The sequence below is a fragment of the Vigna umbellata genome, chromosome 6 (genome assembly GCF_029865625.1).
Source record: "Vigna umbellata cultivar VRB3 chromosome 6, Vumbellata_1.0, whole genome shotgun sequence".
Classification (NCBI taxonomy): domain Eukaryota; kingdom Viridiplantae; phylum Streptophyta; class Magnoliopsida; order Fabales; family Fabaceae; genus Vigna; species Vigna umbellata.
This window is the reverse complement of record NC_142170.1, coordinates 18,419,448-18,441,173: the sequence shown is the minus strand read 5'-3', so window position 1 is coordinate 18,441,173 and position 21,726 is coordinate 18,419,448. Positions and strand designations below refer to the sequence as shown.

The following is a 21,726-nucleotide window of genomic DNA, read 5'->3' as shown; positions in this document are numbered from 1 at the left end:
ATAAAAACAAAAAGGTAATGGATCACAATTGTGTTGTAGAGTGGGGACGGAGGTGAGAAAGAACCTTTCTGTCCATTTTTTTTTTACATTTTCTTTCTTTGGTTACCCATTTTTTATCATTTTTTAAATGGAATATATTTTCTTTTTCTTTATTAAGAAAAAGTGGATATGTTTTACTCTTGTTTTTGTTTTTCTTAATAATAACTAGATGAATTTAGTAACTTTTTAATATAATCTTAGATTTTTTATGTACAACATAAATAATTGTCCAGAAATACTACAAGTAATTTCTAAAACACAAAAAGTAATAGGTAAGGATAAAATTGTAAATGTGCAAAAATTAAAAATATTAGTTTTCATCATTAGTAAATAAAAAAAAAACATATATCTAAAAATACCTATTGAATTCTTTTAATTAAAGCAATCTTATTTAAAATTACACACTTATTTAATGCTATTTTCAATCTGTCACATAGTTAACATTTACAAACTCAATATGTCATGTAGTTAAAATTTTAACGTTGTTTAGTCAAATTAACAACAAGGATAGACAAGAGTACAGTGGAATCAATTTTACACAAATAAATATATAATTGAGTTAAGAAAATAACTAAAAAATATATATAATAGAGTTAAAAAAATAACTGAAAAATCTATTTAAAATGTTTTTTTTATAAATAGGAATCTAAAAAATATTAAACTTATAATATACTTCACACAAAAAACTTTTACTCATTTGATATTACATATTTCTTTTAAATATTAAAAATTTATTTTTTCATAACTATTTTAAATATAAAAATATGTCGTCCTATTATTAGTATTTTTCGGGAAAGTAAACAAATTTAACTGAGACATTTTCGGGGTCAACGTGGATACATTCGTTAGGCTGTACATGAGTCGAATTTACGTTAGAATTGAAAGCCTCTACCATAAAAGAATTGCACAAATTTAAAGTGGGGTATTTTTTTCTTTTTTCTTTTTTCTTTTTCCCAACATAAAACGCGCGAAGTGTACATTAACTTTGCGCCCTCATTTTGGAAAGTGTTAAATTTTACGTTTTTGGTAATGAATATTTCATAATATATTTTAGATTATTCTCATAGTACATATTAAAAATTCTCATAATACGTTTTAAACTATTATATTAATTTATTCTACAATGAAACATTTTATTATAAACGGAAGGAACTCTTCTAGAATATGTATTTTAGAATATTTACCACAATTCTTATTTTAAAATATATAAATTTTTATAATGCTTTTGAAATGTGTAAAAAAGAACTTTCTAATATATTTTAGAATTTGTTTTCTTAAAAAGTGTACAAATTTGAAAAAAAGAAAAACACAAGTTCTCGACCTGTTGCCTGGGGACGTAATCCCATATTTTTCTTGCTCCCTTTTCAATAAGTTTGGGACCACCATTTGCACCACCTATCTTTTTCTCTGCAATCTTCCAAATATATGCATTAGTTTTTTTTTAAAATACTCCGATTAGAACCTAATTTTTGGAACTTATTGGAATTTTTCTTTTGTTTAACACTTTTATGGTATTAAAATTTCAATAGTCGCAAAACTAAAATTCAGAGGTGTTAAGTTTTTATCAAGTTTCAAGTAAAAGTTTTGGAATGAAAAAATTTCTAACACTCCCCAAATTATTACAATTATTTCCCAGCTTAAAATTATGCGCGGATCTTGTTAATCATGTCTAATACTTCCCAAATTATTTTAACCAATTAAATTAGTGGATGACTTATGTTAATATTTGGTACATGTAATAAGATTATCGCTACAATTAAATTATTTATAGGATTGAAATTTAAAATGAAATAGATGAGTGAAGTCAATGTTATTTAGGTATTAGAATTATAAGGAAAGAAGATCATATATTATTCCTAAGAATAATGCATTAAGAAATTTTTTAAGAAGCTTGGGTATTATGACTTCAAATGAGTCGATCTTTCTGATACTAACTCTAAATTAAAAAAAATAGAGAAAAATTTATTTTTGAACCTCAGAATGCCTAGATAATTGAAAACTTACTATATTTGATGAGTTTTTCTAAACTTGATATTGCTTATACACTAGTAGATTATGTATGGACACTCAATTTCCAAATCAAGAACATTGGGATACAAGTGCATATTTATGTCATCATTTAGCCTTTATTCTTGGATTCTTAATTGATTTTTATACCTTAAAAGAATATTTTAATTAGGATTAGTTATAATTAGGTTTATTGAGCATGAGATGCAAAAACATGTTAAAAATATATTTTTAGTTTCATAAATGTTCTTTAGATATTTTGAGGTGTGTTATTGCAGCTCCAACTAAGTTGAGCTCATAGAAATGTGGAAATAAATTGGTTAAAATTTCATGACAGCTTAAAGATAAATCCATAAATAACAAATAATCAAAACCATGAGAATTCAAGCCAAACATTGCATGAAGATGGCAAGAAAAGCATGAAAAAGTGAAGAAATTTGGCTAAGCCAAGAGGAACAACAAGCAACAAAAATTAGACTTTGTGGTTTTCTCTATTTTCTTCATACAAAAAGGGCTTTGATAATTGATAAATGTCCATGATAAAAGATAATATGGGGAAAATATATCTTTAGATATTTTATTTGATATTAATTATCTTATTTAACCATATTAGTAAATATCGAAAGATATTATTTGTTATTGTTTTTTAATCTAGCAAAGATCTTCCCAAATATTTTTAGATCTCTACAAAAATCAAATATATCTTGAAGATATTGGATTATTTAGAAGATAACTAGATAAGATTACATTATCAAAAAGAATATTACATTAGAAAAGTACAAAACAAAGCTTAGTCTAATTTCTATATAAAAAGCTTAGGGAAACACATTAAGGGAGCATAGGAACCCTTTGGGGGACTTAATTTTGTCCTCTCTACCATCTTTCATGTTCTCCACTTTCTCTTCTTCTATTTTTATGTTATTTCTAATTCCATGGAGTGTTAAGCCTCTAAGGTTGATTGTGCTATAATTTCTTAATGGATTCTAAGATTAGAATAGACTAATTGGTTTGTTATTTTCTTATGATTGCTGTAATTTATATTTTTCTATGTCTTTTGCTTCATAATAAAGTAAAATTAATGATTTTTTCATTCTAGCAAGTTACTAATCACATGAGTCAAAGAGTTTTAATTTTAATTGAGAATTTACTTTGATTAGAGTTAGAAACTTTCATGTGATTAAATGAGTTTTTACCAATAATTAAGAATGTATTTTGATTAAAGGTGGAAACTTTAACAAGAATTAATCAAGAAAATACTTTGGTTAATTAGTTTTTCATTTTATATAAGAGGTAAAAGAATAGACATGATATAGTAATATTTAATTGAGAATGTACTTTTTTAAAATTTATTATGATTCATCTATAAAGTTCTTGCTTTTTGTTAGATATATTATCTTTATCTTTTATCTTTAGTTAGTTGATTATGATTTCTTATTTATATTTTATACTCATATTTCTTCTATTACAAATAGAGAATCTTATGTGTATATTCAACACAAAGGAGATTAATCTCATACATAGTATTTACTATATTTAACATGGTATCTAGAGTCTGGTTCTTTTGATGAAAATTTGTTTGTTGCCTTTGCCACTACACGTGTCATTGCTCGCATGGTGTTGTCTACCGTTGTCGGCGACATCTTCATCTACCACTGTCATGTATTGCTACCACTACCAGAGTTTTAGTTTCGGTCTATGATCACATGTCATCAATGACGCTTTCATCGGTGCTCTTACGCGCTTTCAACACCTTTTGAAGTTGTGGATATGCTCCATTTTCTGTCATGCGTGGTGGCACGTCTTGTCTTTTCTTTGGCAACGATTTAAAGCGTTGAGGTCGCTTTTTTTCCTCGTTTAGGTTCATTGTGTGTGGTCACACGTCTCGTCTCATCTCAGGCAGCTATTCAAAGTGTTGATGTCGCTCTTTTTCTTCTTTTAGGTGCCTTGATTGAAGAATCTTGGATCTTTAAGGTTTATCTCTCCTGTTCAACAATGGATTCTTTCGCATGATATTCATGAGGAGCTTACAAGTGGTGTACCTTTAATGAAATCACCTATATGAGTGTCAAGTAAGGCCACTTGTATAAGATCTTGACTTGATCTTTAGAGCACTCATGAATATCGGGCACACACATGACCTAGTAAGCGCAACACAACAGTAACAGTAAGGATTATGGGAGTGTATTGTGATTGATAAACCATTAACACATATCAAGTGTCTTTGGTTCATATAGCTTGCTATATCAACTATATTGTGTGTTAAGTTTCTTAATCTAGGATTAATTCATATAGCTTGCTATACTAGTTTTGATGTATTACATCTTATGAGACCCAAGATTTTATTTTTTAAATCTTTCTTTCTTATATTTGTAATAAGTGGGGAATTGTTATCAAACATGTGTTATAAATATATTACAAAATTCTTGTTACCTCTTTTTGATTTTGGTCGAGCCTATGTTGACTAAGCTTGTGTTGGTCGAGCTAGTGTTGATCGACAATCTTGTCTATTTTTTTTCTTTTCTCATCTAATCAATGTATTACCAGACTTTCTAATAATTTTTATTATACTCATCTAATCAAAGTATGAAATGACTTATCTAATATTTTTTATTATACTCATCTAATTATTTTATGGCAATATCGTATAACTTTTTTTTGTTATATTCTTCTAATTAGTGTATAGAAAGACTCATTTGATGTGTATTGATAGACTCATCTAATCAATACATTGATAAATGTGTGTAATATGTATTGCTAGACTTGTTTAATCAGTATATAGACACATTATTATAATGTATATTGCTAGATTCATCTAATAAGTATATATTCAGACTCGTGTAACATATATTGCAAGACTCATATAATTAGTGAATGAACAAACTCAGACAAAATTTTCTAATGTATACTGCTAGACCTGTCTAATTAGTGTATATACATACTCGCATAGTGTTTGTTGTTAGAATAATTTAATTAGTGTATGGACATAGTCGTCCAATCAATTTATCTGCAAACTCATTTAATTGTATTACAAGACTTGTGTAACCAGTGAATTGACAAACTCGTCTATTGTGTATTAATATATTCGTATAATTTACATATGGAGAAACAAACTTGTCCAATGTATATTTCCAAACTTATCTTATCAGTGTATGGACAAACTTGTTTAGTGTTTGCTGTTAGACTTGTTTAATTAGTATATGGACAAACTCATCTAATAGGTATTCCTAGACTCGTCTAATCAATGTGTGGAATAATTCATCTAGAATTTTTTTTCTATACTTATTTAGTAATTGTATGCACAAATTCATGTAATGTATATTTTAGACTTGTTTAATTAGTGCTTCGACAAACTAATAGATACCAAAAATAAGGAAGCACAGAATAGATGAATAGTCACTTTATTATTAAAGAAAAAATAGTGCATATCCCAGGAAGAAAATACAGATCTGTAAAGCAAGTAAAAACATATTTCTAGGCAGTTAAAGAGTGTCTAGTCTCTCCCAATTCCAGCCCCTCCTTCCTCCACTATCTTTCCGCGCCTTATACCTATACAACAGAATTACTCCTTTCTTAATGTGCCAACTCAGCAGTTTGTTACATGGAAGGATTCTTCTCATTCTCTCTCTTGCCATTTTGATCCCCTACTTTGCCATTCCTTCTTTGTCTAACATACACCTTAGATATTTTGGGTTTGGGCCTAATTATTTTCGGGTTCCTATCAACACTCCCCTCCACAAGATGCACCTTATCCTCAAGGTGGAAATCAGGAAAATACTCCTTGATTGTAGATAAAGTTTCCCACGAATTTTCAAAATCTAGTAAATCTTTCCACCTAATAAGAATTTCAAGATCCCCTTGTTGATTCCTTCTAATAGCAAGTGCTTCTGTTGGTTGAACTTTTAATTCCCAATCATCTGCTAAAAATAAAGGTAATGGTTGGTTGGTAATGGTTGCAACGATGGATTTCTTAAGTGTAGAAACATGGAAAACTGGATGCACTTTGCTTCCTGAAGGTAGCTGCAATTTAGAGGCAATAGGACTAAACTTCTCCACAATTTCATAAGGCCCATAATATCTCGGAATTAACTTTTGATTGAAATTTTTAGCCAAGCTCTTTAATTTATAAGGCTGCATCTTCAAATACACTACATCTCCAACTCTAAATTCCACCTCCCTTCGGTGCTTGTTGGCTTGCTTGCACATTCTGTTTTGGGCCTGGACTAGATGCTCTTTTGACTCATCCAACATATGATTCCTATCTGTCATCAGCCTATTGACCTCCTCCACTGAAGACTGTATCATATCTCCTCTAATTAATACTAGAGGTTCTCTCCCATATAAGGCCTTAAAGGGAGTCATTTTAGTAGATGAGTTGTAGTTAGTGTTGTACCAAAACTCTGCCCAGTCGAGCCATTTAGGCCACTATTTAGGCTTAGTCCTAGTGAGACACCGAAGGTAGGTCTCCAAGCAGCGATTCACCACTTCAGTTTGCTCGTTCGTTTGAGGGTGATAGGCAGAACTAAATTTTGGCTTGGTGTCAAGCATTTTAAATAGTTCCATCCAAAAATGACTAATAAAAACTTTATCCCGGTCAGACACAATCGAAGAGGGAAACCCATGCAGCCTGACAATATCTTTGATGAAAATTTCAGCAATGTCCTTAGCAGTATAGGGATGAGCAATAGCTATAAAATGTGCATACTTGGTTAACCTGTCTATGACCACTAAAATGGTGTCAACCCCTTAGGTTTTAGGCAATCCTCCTATAAAATCCATCGAAATGTCAAACCAAGTGTGAGTAGGTATTGGCAAAGGTTGTAACAACCCACCTGGGTTCAAGGCTTGATACTTATTTTGTTGGTAAACTACATAGCTCAACACATACTACTGTATTTCTTTCTTCATCCCTTCCCAAAATAAAAATCCAGAAATTCTCTTATATGTTTTGAAAAATTCAGAATGTCCACCCAACGCTAAATCATGAAATTCCTTAAGTATTAGAGGAATTTTAGAGGAATTCTTTGGTATTACCATCCGTCCTTTATAATACAATCTTCCTTTTATTAATTGAAACCCCAGATGTGAATCTTGTTGTTTCAATAAATCCTAGATGATCCCCCTTAATCTAACATTAACTTGAATTTCATCTTCAAACCCGTCCCATTCATTGCATTGTACAGTGGAAAGTGCTGAATATTGTAGCTTCCTAGAGAGGGCATCTGCTGCCCTATTTTCACAACCAGGTTTGTACCTTATCTCAAAGTCAAAACCATTAATTTTGAAAACCATTTCTGTTGCTCCTCCCCCATAATCCTCTGGTCAACCAAAACTCTCAAACTTTGCTGATCCGTGAGCACCACAAAATGGCTACCCATCAAGTAATGCTTCCATTTCTGAACAACCAACACTATAGCCATTAATTCTCTCTCATAGACATACTTACGTTGAGCTCTATTTGACAACGATTGACTCATGTAAGCTATGGGTCTGCCTTCCTACATTAGCACAACTCCTACACCCTTGCCAGAAGCATCTGTCTCTAATACAAAATATTTTTCAAAATTCGAAACAGCTAAGACAGGTAAAGTGGTCATTGCAGCCTTGAGCTGTTTGAGAGCCTATTGAGCATCATTTCCCCACTTGAAATTGTCCTTCTTGATCAGTTGTGTGAGTGGCCAAGCAATCTTGCCAAAATTTTTAACAAATCGCCTATAATATCCCGTGAGCCCCAAGAATCATCTCAACCCTTTTAAATCCTTTGGAACCGGCCAATTTATCATTTCATTAACCTTGTCTAGGTCTGCCGAAACTCCTTTTCTCGAAATCAAGTGTCCCAAATATCTCAACTGTTGTTGCCCAAAATTACATTTATTGGAATTTGCAAATAATTTATTTTCCTGCAACAATTAAAGCACCAGTTTGAGGTGTTTTTGATAACTTCCCTCGTCCGGACTATAGATTAAACTGTCATCGAAGAATACCAACACAAACTTCTTTAGATATGGTTTTGAGACCTTGTTCATAAGAGCTTCAAAGGTAGAAGGGGCATTGGTTAACCCAAATGGAATGACCAAGAATTCATAGTGCCCCTCATGTGTCCTAAAAGTTGTCTTTGGAATGTCTTCGTCCCTCATTCGAATCTGGTGGTAACTAGATTTTAAGTCCAGTTTGGAAAATAGTATAACCGATCCTACTTCATCCAATAATTCATCAATTACAGGGATGGGAAATTTGTCAAGTATTATCAACTTATTAAGTGCTTTATAATCCACCCAAAATCTCCACCCACCATCTTTTTTTCTTACAAGGATAACATGACTAGAATAAGGGCTAGTACTAGTCCTAATAATCCTTGCCTGCAGCATCTCACCTACTATCTTTTCAATCTCATTCTTCTGATGATAGGGGTACCTGTAAGGTCTGATATTTGGTATTTGAATACCTTCTTTAAGATTGATTGCATGATCATGCTCTCTCCTTGGTGGTAGCCCTTGTGGGTCCTGGAAAATGTCCTTATACTCCTCTAGGATAACCTTGATCTCATTAGATAACATTTGTTGATTTTCCTCTGTATCTTCCAACTACTGATATGCAATATAATAACCTACTCCTTAGTCCTGTAAGGCTTTAATCATGCTCTTCTAGGATGCTTGCGCCTTGCTTAGGGAAGGGTCTCTCTTTAACACCTTCTTGCCTCCTTCATCTCCCTATTTAATGATCATGTTTTAAAAATTAGCTTCAATGTCACCAAGGTCCACCAACCAGTCCATACCTAATACTACCTCTGTTCTACCCAAATTAAACAAAAAAAATCTTGTTTAATTTTGGCTCCCTGCACCTCAAGATCAACTCCTCTACACAGTCCTCTACCCTTCACCTTCTCACCCGTTCCCACCTCCACGGTATAAATAGGGGTATTCTCCACTGGAAAATCAAACTCAACTACTAATTTTCTATAAAGAAAGTTGTTGGTTGCTCTACGATCCACCAATATTAGCACTCGTTTGGCCAATAGTTCCCCAAATCTTAAAAGATTTGTGAGAGGTAAGCCCCACCTTACTTTTCAAATATAATTGAAGTGTCTTATGCTTCAACTCTATTTTTTTCTTCCTCTTCCTCATCCCCATCCTCCGATTCTTCCTCCCCTACTCTTCCATCAAAACCAACTAATAATGCTTCAGCTTGCATTCATGTTCAGGCCCCCATTTCTCCCCACATTTAAAACACAACCCCTTTTTACTCCATTCTTACAATTTAGCTTGTGAAAGCCTCCTACCCATAGTGATTTATTTTTCTCCGCTAGGCCCATTTTGCGATTTGGGCTCAGTTGGACCTGAACTTCCATAATTAGGCTTCTTAGCATACAATTTATTTTTCATAGAATCTACTGTTGCAGTATACGATCTAGCCATCTTGGTCACCATTGGAGAAGTCTCCTTCTCCCCCATGCTTACTTTCTCACCCGAGCCTAACACCCTCTTCTTCAAAGCCCAATTCTTCTCTTCCAATAATAGGGCCTGATCCATGAGTTGTGATAATGATTATATGTTGTACAACTTCAGTTCGCCTTGCAGTTCTACATAGAGTTCGTTTATAAAGATTCCTTTTAACATCACCCGGTCTGCGTTCTTCAAAGGGGCTGAAATCAACTTAAATTTTTCCCTATACTCCATTACTGTCCTAGTTTGCTTGATGCTCAACAATGGCCTAAAAGGATTCTGTACTAAGTTCGATTTAAACTTCCGAATCACTACCTCCTTGAACTGGACCCAACTTGGTGAAGGTGTTTGTTCCTCCCACCAATGGTACCAATTCAATGCCCGGTCCTCTAATGCTACCAACACCGCACTCATCTTTTCATATTCATCCATATCGTTCACCTTGAAGTAGCGTTCAACTCTGTGAATCCATCCATAAGCATCATCACAACCAAATATTGGAATCCATTCAACAGCTGCTTGATTTCGTCCATTTGGATTTGACTCTCATGCTTCCATTCAGGCATACTTTTCTCTAGATTTTCGATCCTTGATTCCATTGTTTTTCTTGTAGTAACCATCCAAACCCCAAGAATCGTAGGCTCTGATACCAATTGATAGATACCATAAATAAGGAAGCACACAATAGCTTAATAGTCACTTTATTATTAAAGAAAAAAAGAGTACATATCCTAGGAAGAAAATCCAAATTTGTTAAGCAAGTAAAAACGTATTTCTAGACAATTAGAAAGCGTCTAGTCTCTCCTAATTCCCAGCCAATTCCATCCCCTCGTTTCTCCACTATCTTTCCACGCCTTCTACCCATACAACAGAATTACATGAAAGGATTCTTCTCATTCTCTCTCTTGCCATTTTAATCCCCTACTTTGCCATTCCTTCTTTGTCTAACATACACCTTAGATATTGTGTTTGGGCCTAACTATTTCTAGGTTCCTATCACAAACTCATTTAATATTTTTTTAGGGTTAAATATGTTTTCAATCACTGAACTATCAAGCGGTTTTGTTTTTAGTCCCTCTTTAAAAATTTGGTACACTTTGATCCTTCTCCTTAAGGAAACCATAATTTCTCGTCCTCCAAAACCAACAGCGTTAAAAAGAAGCTGAGGTGGCTAACGTCTAGCCAGGAGTGATGAAATGTTTCATTGCTCACGTTTGCCACGTTGGTATTTTTCAATGAAAAGTCAGTCACATTTGGCAACACCCTCCAAGCGGTTGTCCGTTGTTTCTTCTGAGTCTCTACCACCACTCTCTCATCCACAATCGGCGAGGATGACGCCATGCGTCTTTGGGGAGTTGCCAACAACATCTTCCACCAATGAGTGAGGATGCGTCAAGTTGTTAGGGTTTGTGGTTTTTGATAACAGTTGAAAAACTGTTATTTTTATGATTAAAATTGACACTAAAAGCAACTTTTACACTTAGAAACTAGCTTGAAATCATGCTTTTCTTCATATTTTTAGAAATAAGAGAGCTGGACAGGTTTATGCTTGATTTTAGTGTTTTTGTGCAGGTTTTAAGGTGAATTTGGTGAAAGAAGTGAAGAAGGAGAGAGATGAAATCAGAAAAGACATCAAAAAGTGCAAAAGGAGAAGCCGAAGTCACCGCTCAGCGGCAGTTTACCGCTGAGCGGCACTCAGGAGCTTACGGGAGATCCGCTGAGGGGCAAAATGGCCGCTGAGGGGAGAAAACAAGACACGCACTTACCGCTGAGCGGCACTTTAATGGGCTTGGACCTAATTTTTTGTAATTTACGAATGGTATTTAAGCTTTAGGGTTTCCTAGGGTTAGGTATCTTTGGCTGGAACGAAGTAAACACTCTCTCTTCCACCCCTTTGAAGGAGGATCTTGGATGCTGAGGCTTCCTCTTCACCTTTTTAGGGTTTTATCTTTCATTCTTTCATTGTAATTCATCTAGGTTCACCATGAATATGGTGAACTAAACTCTGTATGTTTGTTGGGGAATCAATGTAATCTTTTGAAGCTCTCATATATGGAATCTGTTTTTACATCTTTTAATTAAGACTTATGCTTTCTTTCATCATTAGTTAGAGTTTTTCCTCTTTGCTTAATGCTTGCATTGTTTAACTCATTCGATGCATGATTATTGGTTTTGTCGATACGGGCGCGTACGGGGAAGTCTAGATCCGGGGAATTTCTCCCAATATGATATTGGTTATCGTTAAACTCCTGCACTTATGAACTGATCATTAGGAATGCTAGGAATTGTATGAACTCGTGATTAGGGAGAAGCCTTCTTGAAAGGTACTCTAGAGAGTGGCATTAACAATGATGATTTGAATGTTGAATTCCTAAAATATATGAGAGTGGATAAGATGAAATTGACCCCCAACAACATATTCATACATAAATTTCATTGAAAGTGTTTATCTTTTGCTTTTTGCCATTGATCAAAAACTTCATGCATACATATTTAATTTTCGTCTTTTGCATATTAAATCCAAATATTTCGTCTTTAAGTCTTAGCTAATCAAGAAACCACACAACTAAACTAGGTCGTGAGTCCTTTGGGAAGAACGATACTTGGTCTTACCAAGTTTATTACTTGAACGATTCGGTCATACTTGCCGATTGAAAAACAAGTTTGTGACATCATATTTTGGTGTTCATAAATTTGTCCATCAAGTTTTTGGCGCCGTTGTCGGGGACTCGTGGTTTAACTGGTTAATTTGTGTGATTATTGATTATCTTTGACTTATTTTTTTTTATTTTATTTTTAAATTTCTAATTTTTTTATTTTATTTTATTTTATTTTTCTGTTTATATTTTATTTTTTATTTTATTTTGAATTTTATTTGATTTTATTTTATTTTATTTTTCTGTTTTCTGTTTTTCTGTTTTCTGTTTTTATTTTCTGAATCTTATATCTTTTTGTGCTAACCAAATCTTTTCTAGGGTTTTGTGTTCTTGTGTATGCAGGAGGCAATTCGAACTAGGAGCAAGAAAACAACAGAACCTCTGCTTGAAGGATTAGAAGACAGTAGACGGAGGAGAAGAATCAGAACATCTAGAGAACTTTTTCCTCCTCCGGAAACTCTATTGCAACCATCACCACAAGGTTCTGACAATAGCACAGAAAATATGGAGAACAATAATATCAGAAGAACTCTTGCTGATTACACCAATATAGCTGGACCTCAGCACTTTAACAGCATAGCTAGACCTAGAGTCAATGCAGCCAATATGGAGGTCAAACCAGCACTGATCCAACTGGTGAAAAGCAATCAATTTAATGGGTTATCTCATGAAAGCCCATATGAGCACCTTACTACATTCAATGAAATTTGCAACACAGTCAAAATTAATGGGGTGCCAGATGAAGCGATCAAACTTAGTTTGTTTCCTTTCTCATTGGGAGGCAATGCTAAGCTTTGGTTGAATTCTTTTCCAGAAGGAAGTTTCACAGAGTGGGAAGCAGTGGTAACAAAGTTTTTGAACAAGTACTTTCCATAATCAAAGGTGACAAAAGGCAAGCAAGAGATATCTTCATTTAAGCAGGGCATGGAAGAATCATTGGGGCATGCATGGGATAGATACAAAAGTCTATTAAGAAAAACACCCACGCATGGCTTTGAAGAACAGGAAGTAGTCTTAACTTTCCTTGGAGGGCTTGGTTCACAAACCAAGATGATGCTGGACGCCTCAGCAGGAGGCAATATTAAATGGAAAACTCCAGAGGAAGCCACAGAAATTATAGAAAACATGGCTACTAGTGATAATGAGCTGCAAAAAGTGAGAGAGGAGCTCCTATGCAACAAAAAGGGGTTCTTCAATTACAAACGCATGATGCCTTGCTAGCTCAAAATAAAATTCTAACTCAACAGCTGGAGACTCTGACTAAAACTCTTGCACAATTACCTAAAGAGTTGAAAATTGCTGCACAGGTACAAACCCAGTTGTGCGAATTATGTGGAGGTGATCATATCAATGGTCAATGTGCTTTTCTAGTGGAAGCCGTGGAGGATGTTAATTTCATGGCTAATCAATTTCCATACTGTCAAGGGAATTACAATCAAGGGTGGAAACCACATCCAAGCATTGGTCAAGGACAAACTGGGCAAGCTAATCAATATAATAAGCAGCAGCAGCAACCAACCTTTTGGCAACAGTTATCTATGCTTAATGAAAGATCAACAAGGTTGGAAGAAACTCTTCAGCAATTCATACAGAAAACTGAATCTTCTCAAAAGAGCACTGAAGCTGCTATAAAGAATTTGGAGATTCAAATGGGTCAGATTACCAAGCAATTGGAAGAAAGGCCAAATAGAAATTTTGGGGCTAATACTGAGGTTAACCCCAGAGAAGAGTGCAAAGTGGTAAAGAGTGTGAATGAAGAGATAATTGAGTTAGAAGAAGGAGAAACAAAAGAAAGAAGAGAAATAGAGAGCAAAAATACTTTTCCTTTTCCAATAAATCAAGAGAAACAAATGGACTTCACAGAATTATTCAGAATGGTGGATAATGAAGCACCTTGGGAACAGATTCTACAGAAAATTGCAGTTTACACAAAATCTGATGAAGAAATCTCTACAAAGAAGATGAGGCAAAAGAGTGTATAACTGTTAAGAAAGAGTCATTCCCTCCTAAAGCGTCAGATCCAGGCAGTTTTTCTATCCCTTGTACAATAGGGAAGAAAAAGGTAAAGAAAGCTCTCCTTGATTTAGGTTCAAGTGTTAACTTGATACCTTATTCTTTACTGGAGCAAATCGGCAATGTTAAAGTGAAACCTGCAAAGGTTAAAATAGTAATGGCCGATGGATCTTCAAAGGAGCCATGTGGGATTGTAGAGGACATTATAGTTTGTGTTGGCAAACTTCAGTTCTTGGCAGACTTTGTGGTGATGAAGATGGAGACCAAGAAGATACCTATCATACTTGGAAGACCGTTTATGAAAACGGCCAGGGCTATCATAGATGTAAATGAAGGTATAGTGGTGCTCCAGGACAGAGAGGAGAGAGTGGTGGTAGATGTCTTCAAAGATGAGACGCAAGCAAAGGAGGAAGAAGCTAGTTATAAAGCTGCATTTCGAGATGCACCCATGACTAGCCGTAAAGATGAAAATCTTGAGGTTTCAGGTAACCATTGTTTGTTGTTTCAGGTACCCAAGGAAGAAGAGATTGGAAGAGGAGAAGAAATTCCTAGTGACTGGAAGAAAAAAAGACTCCAACTTGGCACACCTGTAAGAATCAAGAACAAGTTGTGGGTTGTGAAGGGCTTTAAAGAAAAGGAGATGATAAAGATAGAGTCTCCATATTCTAGAAGGACCAAAACAGTTCAAAGGAAACAACTGAGGAGTTGGTGGAATGACAACATCAACTATAAAGAAGATGGAACTTGAACTTTATTGGGTCAAGCTAATGACATTAAAAGAGCGCTTGCTGGGAGGCAACCCAGTGAATTTAAAAACTTTTGATTTGGTTTTGTAATTTTTAATTTGTGAACATTATTTTTGTAATTATTTTGTTGGAAATAGCATCTACTGAAGGATGCTAGGTGGTTAAGTATCTACTGAAGGATACTATGGCTGTAACACCTACTGATGGGTGTTGGTAAGAAAATTTTGCACCTACTGAAGGGTGTTGGTGGATTTTGGGTCAGGCTCGTGACGTTAAACAAGCGCTACCTCGGAGGCAACCCAGTTGATTGAATAATTTTGTTGGTTTGTTTTAGTTAGGGTTGCATAAGCATTTTAAACATTAAATTGCAGGTAACTAGTGAGGGGCACATATGGGAGGCACGTAGGTTAAGAAAAGAAGGAGAAGAACACATCACGAAAGTGCCGCTGAGCGGTACTTTACCGTTGAGCGGTACTCTCGCAGAATGGGTTTTAGTTCCCCTTAGCGGGACCCGAGCCCATTAGGGTATTTTTAAACCCTAAGCTGCGTATTCTTTCACACTTTCAGATTTTTCTCTGCACAAACACTCCCACATACCTTCTCCAAGGTTTTCCACATCTTTTCACTCTTCCCTCTTAAGAAAATTTCTCTTCCACTCAATTGTTCACTAGTGTGCCATCAAAGTTTGGGGTTGGAAGAGAGCATTCTAGCTTGGAAGCATTCTCATTGCATCTAGTATCTCCACCCAAGTAAGTAAAATGCATTTTGTTCATTCTAGGGTTTTTGATTTTGAATATGATTGTCAAAGCATGAAGATTTAGGGGTTTTGATTTCTTTGCATGATTTGATGATATATTTGGTGTTTGAACCGATTAAATTGCATGATTATGAACTGGAAAACTGAAAATTGCATTTGGGTGGAGTTAGGATAGCTTTAAAATGAGTTTTTCAAAAATCTGCAGAGTTACCACTGAGCGGCAGTTTACCGCTGAGCGGCACTCTGCCAGATTGGGTTTTTCTGAATTTTTGCGTGTTGGAATGTGGCACTGGTGGCGCTGAGGGGAAATTCTGGCCCTCAGCGGTGGTTTAGCTTCGAAAGGAGTTGTGTTCTGTGTTTTACTAATGATTAACATCATGTTCTGTGGTTTTGTTTGTGTTTTGAAGGTAGGAATGGCATCCTCATCAGGAAAAAGATTGAAAACCATGGCAACCAAGAGAAAGGAAAAGGAACCATAGCAACCCCAATCTAGCAGGTTCCTCTCTAGGAAACATGAGAAGCACTTTAGGGTGGTTCAGGACAGGAGACTTCTGATGGAGAGAAAGGTTGGAATGATACCTAACTTTGCTCCTCAATTTGGAGAGCAAGTGTTAGGGAATGATTGGGGAAAGCTAGCCACTTATCCTACACCTGCCAACATAGCTGTGGTAAAGGAATTTTACACCAATGCAAAGAAGATTGGTGATTATCCAGCTGAGAATTATTTGGGCTATGTCAAAGGCCATGCTATCAGGTATGATCTTGATTCTATTAATAACTTCCTGGACACTGTATGGGCTGGTGAGCAGTGCCAGTTTGCTCAGTGCATGGAGGAGGAGCTGGAGCAGCTGAAGCTTCAGCTAGAGATATGGAAGAAGATGAAGCTGATGAGGATGATGCATTTGAAGATGATGAAGATGAAGAGGAAGAGGAAGATACAGAGGACAGCTCAGACTGATGAGGAGCTGAGATAGCATTTACTGATAAATGCTATCATATGATTATGCTTTTGTGGTTTAAGTCTTCTGAACTTATTTGTTTTTGTTTTTAGATTAGGGTTGATTACTCTATTGAACACCTGTTTTGTTATGATGGTTTGCTTTTAACTGTGGTTGTGTGATAAGTAATGCTGAATGATGCTTATGATTAATTGATGTTGAGATGATGTGCACATTAAAATGCTTATACAGGTGATTCACAAGTTTTGTGAACAAATGCAGGATATCATGATTGTGATTGTGAAATTAAGCAGGATGTGTATGTCAAATGTGAATGAGCTTATATGTGGGGTTTTGAGCTCCAGAGTTGTTATTGTTGAATGCTATTACTTTGAAAGCATGAATGATTTTGCCCAGGTTTTCTATGATTGAATCAATTGCTTGTTTTGCATCATATGATCAAGGCCGTTTGTTGGGAACCTTTTTATTGGCCAAATTCGTAAAATTAGCCCACTAAAAGAGAACACTTTGTGTTCTATCCTTTTGAACCCTTAGCCTTGAACATACACTGAAACCCTTGATTGAAAAATCTTTACCTTGAGTTAAGTAGAAGATCTTGTGTGGTATTGTTAAATGTTCAAGTTTGGGGTTGTTGGGAAAATATGAAAAGCATTGAGCTAAGAGCTAAAAAGTAAGAATATGCAAAGAAAAAGAAAAAAAGAAAAGAAAAGAAAAAGAAGCAAAGCTCAATGCAAATGCAAAGGCAAGTTGGGAAAAAATAAGAATAATTGTGTTGTTATGATTATCTTAACTCAAGGATTTTGTGATCCAGAAAAACCAATTTTCTTGTTAGCCCAGCCACATTATAAGCCATTGAAAAGTCCTTGTGATGATGCATGCTTGTGAATGTTTTTGATTGTGGTCAAATGAAAGGCAAAGTTGATTCATGTAACATTGTGATAGTGGAGTGAATGAGTGAAACACTTTACCTCTTATACACTTGTGTGTTGAGTGAAACACTTTACCTAGTGAGGAATATTCCATAAGCACATGAACATCCATGCTTAATTGATTGATCATTCATGAAAAATAGCATTTGTTGGAATTTAAATGACTTTGTGAACACTAAAGCATGTGCACATCTTGATTGAACTCTTGGTCATAAGTTTGAGTGAAGTTGTTACTTATCTTGAAAAAGAGGATTTTTGAATGAGTGAACCATCATATGAATTGGTTGAAGATTGAGTTACATCTTGTTTGCTTGAGGACAAGCAAAGTTCTAAGTTTGGGGTTGTGATAACAGTTGAAAAACTGTTATTTTTATGATTAAAATTGACACTAAAAGCAACTTTTACACTTAGAAACTAGCTTGAAATCATGCTTTTCTTCATATTTTTAGAAATAAGAGAGCTGGACAGGTTTATGCTTGATTTCAGTGTTTTTGTGCAGGTTTTAAGGTGAATTTGGTGAAAGAAGTGAAGAAGGAGAGAGATGAAATCAGAAAAGACATCAAAAAGTGCAAAAGGAGAAGCTGAAGTCACCGCTCAGCGGCAGTTTACCGCTGAGCGGCACTCAGGAGCTTACGGGAGATCCGCTGAGGGGCAAAATGGCCGCTGAGGGGAGAAAACAAGACACGCACTTACCGCTGAGCGGTATTTTACCACTGAGCGGCACTTTAATGGGCTTGGACCTAATTTTTTGTAATTTACGAATGGTATTTAAGCTTTAGGGTTTCCTAGGGTTAGGTATCTTTTGCTGGAACGAAGTAAACACTCTCTCTTCCACCCCTTTGAAGGAGGATCTTGGATGCTGAGGCTTCCTCTTCACCTTTTTAGGGTTTTATCTTTCATTCTTTCATTGTAATTCATCTAGGTTCACCATGAATATGGTGAACTAAACTCTGTATGTTTGTTGGGGAATCAATGTAATCTTTTGAAGCTCTCATATATGGAATCTGTTTTTACATCTTTTAATTAAGACTTATGCTTTCTTTCATCATTAGTTAGAGTTTTTCCTCTTTGCTTAATGCTTGCATTGTTTAACTCATTCGATGCATGATTATTGGTTTTGTCGATACGGGCGCGTACGGGGAAGTCTAGATCCGGGGAATTTCTCCCAATATGATATTGGTTGTCGTTAAGCTCCTGCACTTATGAACTGATCATTAGGAATGCTAGGAATTGTATGAACTCGTGATTAGGGAGAAGCCTTCTTGAAAGGTACTTTAGAGAGTGACATTAACAATGATGATTTGAATGTTGAATTCCTAAAATATATGAGAGTGGATAAGATGAAATTGACCCCCAACAACATATTCATACATAAATTTCATTGAAAGTGTTTATCTTTTGCTTTTTGCCATTGATCAAAAACTTCATGCATACATATTTAATTTTCGTCTTTTGCATATTAAATCCAAATATTTCGTCTTTAAGTCTTAGCTAATCAAGAAACCACACAACTAAACTAGGCCGTGAGTCCTTTGGGAAGAACGATACTTGGTCTTACCAAGTTTATTACTTGAACGATTCGGTCATACTTGCCGATTGAAAAACAAGTTTGTGACATCATATTTTGGTGTTCATAAATTTGTCCATCAGTCTTCTTCCGCTAGAGGCGTCGGTGGTGGATGACCTCGCTAGTGACTGTGAGGACGCGACATGGAGGAGAATGATGTCTTGACGCCTTTGTGGACAGGACATTGGGGAAACTTGGTACTTGTCGCCTGGACTGTTGACATTTTATGGATTAACTCAGCCTTTAGATCCATCGTGGCACGTTTTGGGTTTTGGCTACACCAATGTTGATCCTCAGTTGATAGAGATGGATGATGTGTTGAGGAAGATTCAGATTCAGAATTACTTGCCTCTGTTGGTGGGGTAGGAAATTATATTAGTGGTTTTTTATGGGACTGGTAGGTTGGGGGAGATGCTTACTAGATGGCCAGATTCATCTCTTAATTTGTTGTCATAAATGTTTGTACAATTTTGGAAGGTCAAACATGTCTGGTGGCTTTATCTTTGGTGTCTTCATTGAATCTGGGTTTGAAAGAAATGATGTCTTCATCTTTTTTAAATATAAATGGAATGAAAGAAATGACTTGAACTGAAAAACAAAGTAGCTTAGCATTTCTATTACTTTCTATCATTACCATTAATTTTATTGAATGAAAAAACCATCAAACATAATATTTTTGCCTCTATTCTTCTTAATGAATCATTTTCCATGATTGATCAAATTATATATTCAGTCTACACCTTTTTTTCCTGTGTTTCTTTTACACTGTTGAATTGAATATTCAACATCATGTCAAGATGTCATATCTGGTCTTTTATCCAAAATTTACAACATCATGGCTTTTAAAAATAAATTACAGAAGAAGGAAATTGGTGTATCTGGGAAACAACTACATCATGTTATGAGGATCAAGAAAAAACGAAGTATAAACATTTGAAGGGGCTTAACTCTATGGAAAAGAAGCAGGGCGATTTTGTAAACCGTGACTTGTCACATACTCTGTATATTGAATCCTCTCCTTAAACTTTGTGAATGTGTTGTTCTGCAGAACGACTCCCTTGCTCAACTACAGTATCCAATCTACTTGCAACATCCTCCATGCACATAAAAACAATTTAGTACCTTCAATAACTTCATTAGTGACAAAAAGACAATGCCTTTTAATCCTTCCATAACAATAGGGTCAGTGCACGTATTATATTAACTGGGGATATTATGATGATTCTATTTCTTGCACTTTCAACCTAAACTTTGAACGCAGAAAGCGCCACTTTTCTCTGTTATGGTCCCAATGTCAAGTTGCAGTAGTACCTCTGATCAAAACTGGTTGATGAATTAAGGGCCTAAGTCAACTGATCTATTTAATTATCATTCATGTCCAATTGTTTTCTCTTGTTGTGCATATCCTGATATTAAATCAGACCAAGTTAACTCTGCTAACAAAAAGTTGTTTGGGGCCTACAGCTACAACTACAATGTGCAACTCAACACAAAGCAACAATGATAGCAAATTGGGCCAATAGGAGGGAGAATCTACTCTTCCCCCATTCTCATCCAACTCCAAACCATTTCCTAGGGCATGACACAATGTTTCCCTACACAACCTTTCTTTGTCTTTCAGCTCTCTAGATTTCAATCTGAGTTTCTATTTCAACTGCAGCTCTTACCCTTCATCTGTTGAGCACATAAGGTGCATGCAGCAACATGATCATAAGAATCAGTCTTATGTGTTTCTGGCTGGGGATGAAGTTGAAAATGGACACGGTTAGGTGAGGCACTGCGTGTGAGGATTCTAATGGCTATTGTAGATACAACCATACCACCAAGCAATCAAGTTGCTTATGCAGAGATGCCCATCTCTCAAGCATTGTATCAAACAGGTTTCGTGCATCTCTGGTAGCGTCACCGGACCAAACACGGTGGCACACCTCCTCCCGGCCCAAGGCGTCGTCGGCGACACCGCACGTCATGAAGGTCATCGTCGGCAACCGCGAAAGCTCTCCTCTCCTAGCTTCTCTTCGCGCGTGAGAGGGAGACACCCTTCCCCTCCGTGACACGTCCTCACTGTCACTAGCGAGGTCAGCCACCACCGACGCCTCCAGCGTAAGAAACCCTGCCCTTCACGGCGACTCAACCTCTCTCAACCACAAACCCTAACAGCTTGACGCATCCTCACCTGTTGTTGGAAGATGTTGTCAGCAACTCCCCCAAAGACACATGGCGTCATCCTCGCCGATTGTGGATGAGAGAATGGTAGTGGAGACTCGGAAGAAACAACGGACGACCTCCTGGAGGGTGTCGCCAGACGTGGCTGACTTTGCATTGAAACATACCAACGTGGCAAACGTGAACAATGAAACATTTAATCACACGTGTCCAGACTTTAGCCACCTCAGCTTCTTTTTAACACCGTTGGTTTTAGAGGACAAAAAATTATAGTGTACTATTGAAAGAAGGACTAAAAACAAAATCACTTTATAATTTAGGAACTATAGACATATTTAACTCTTTTTCTATACTTGTCAAATTAGTGTATGCTTAGAGTCGAATAATCAATATATAAAATATACAAAGTTGTTAGTTAATAGAGAAATTCATTTATTAATTATTGTT

General features: G+C 35.7%; 1 protein-coding gene across 1 annotated transcript; it reads right to left on the bottom strand.

Moving 5' to 3' along the window:
- Positions 1–5,640: 5,640 nt before the first annotated feature.
- On the bottom strand, positions 5,641–6,405 carry LOC148196883 (uncharacterized). Its single transcript, XM_088093531.1, has one exon. The coding sequence runs from the start codon at positions 6,403–6,405 to the stop codon at positions 5,641–5,643; it is 765 nt and encodes a 254-aa protein (XP_087949657.1).
- Positions 6,406–21,726: the final 15,321 nt, after the last annotated feature.

Excerpts from the sequence above, each read along its gene's own strand:
- LOC148196883 (XM_088093531.1), bottom strand. The coding sequence starts at position 6,405 with ATGACTCCCTTTAAGGCCTTATATGGGAGAGAACCTCTAGTATTAATT.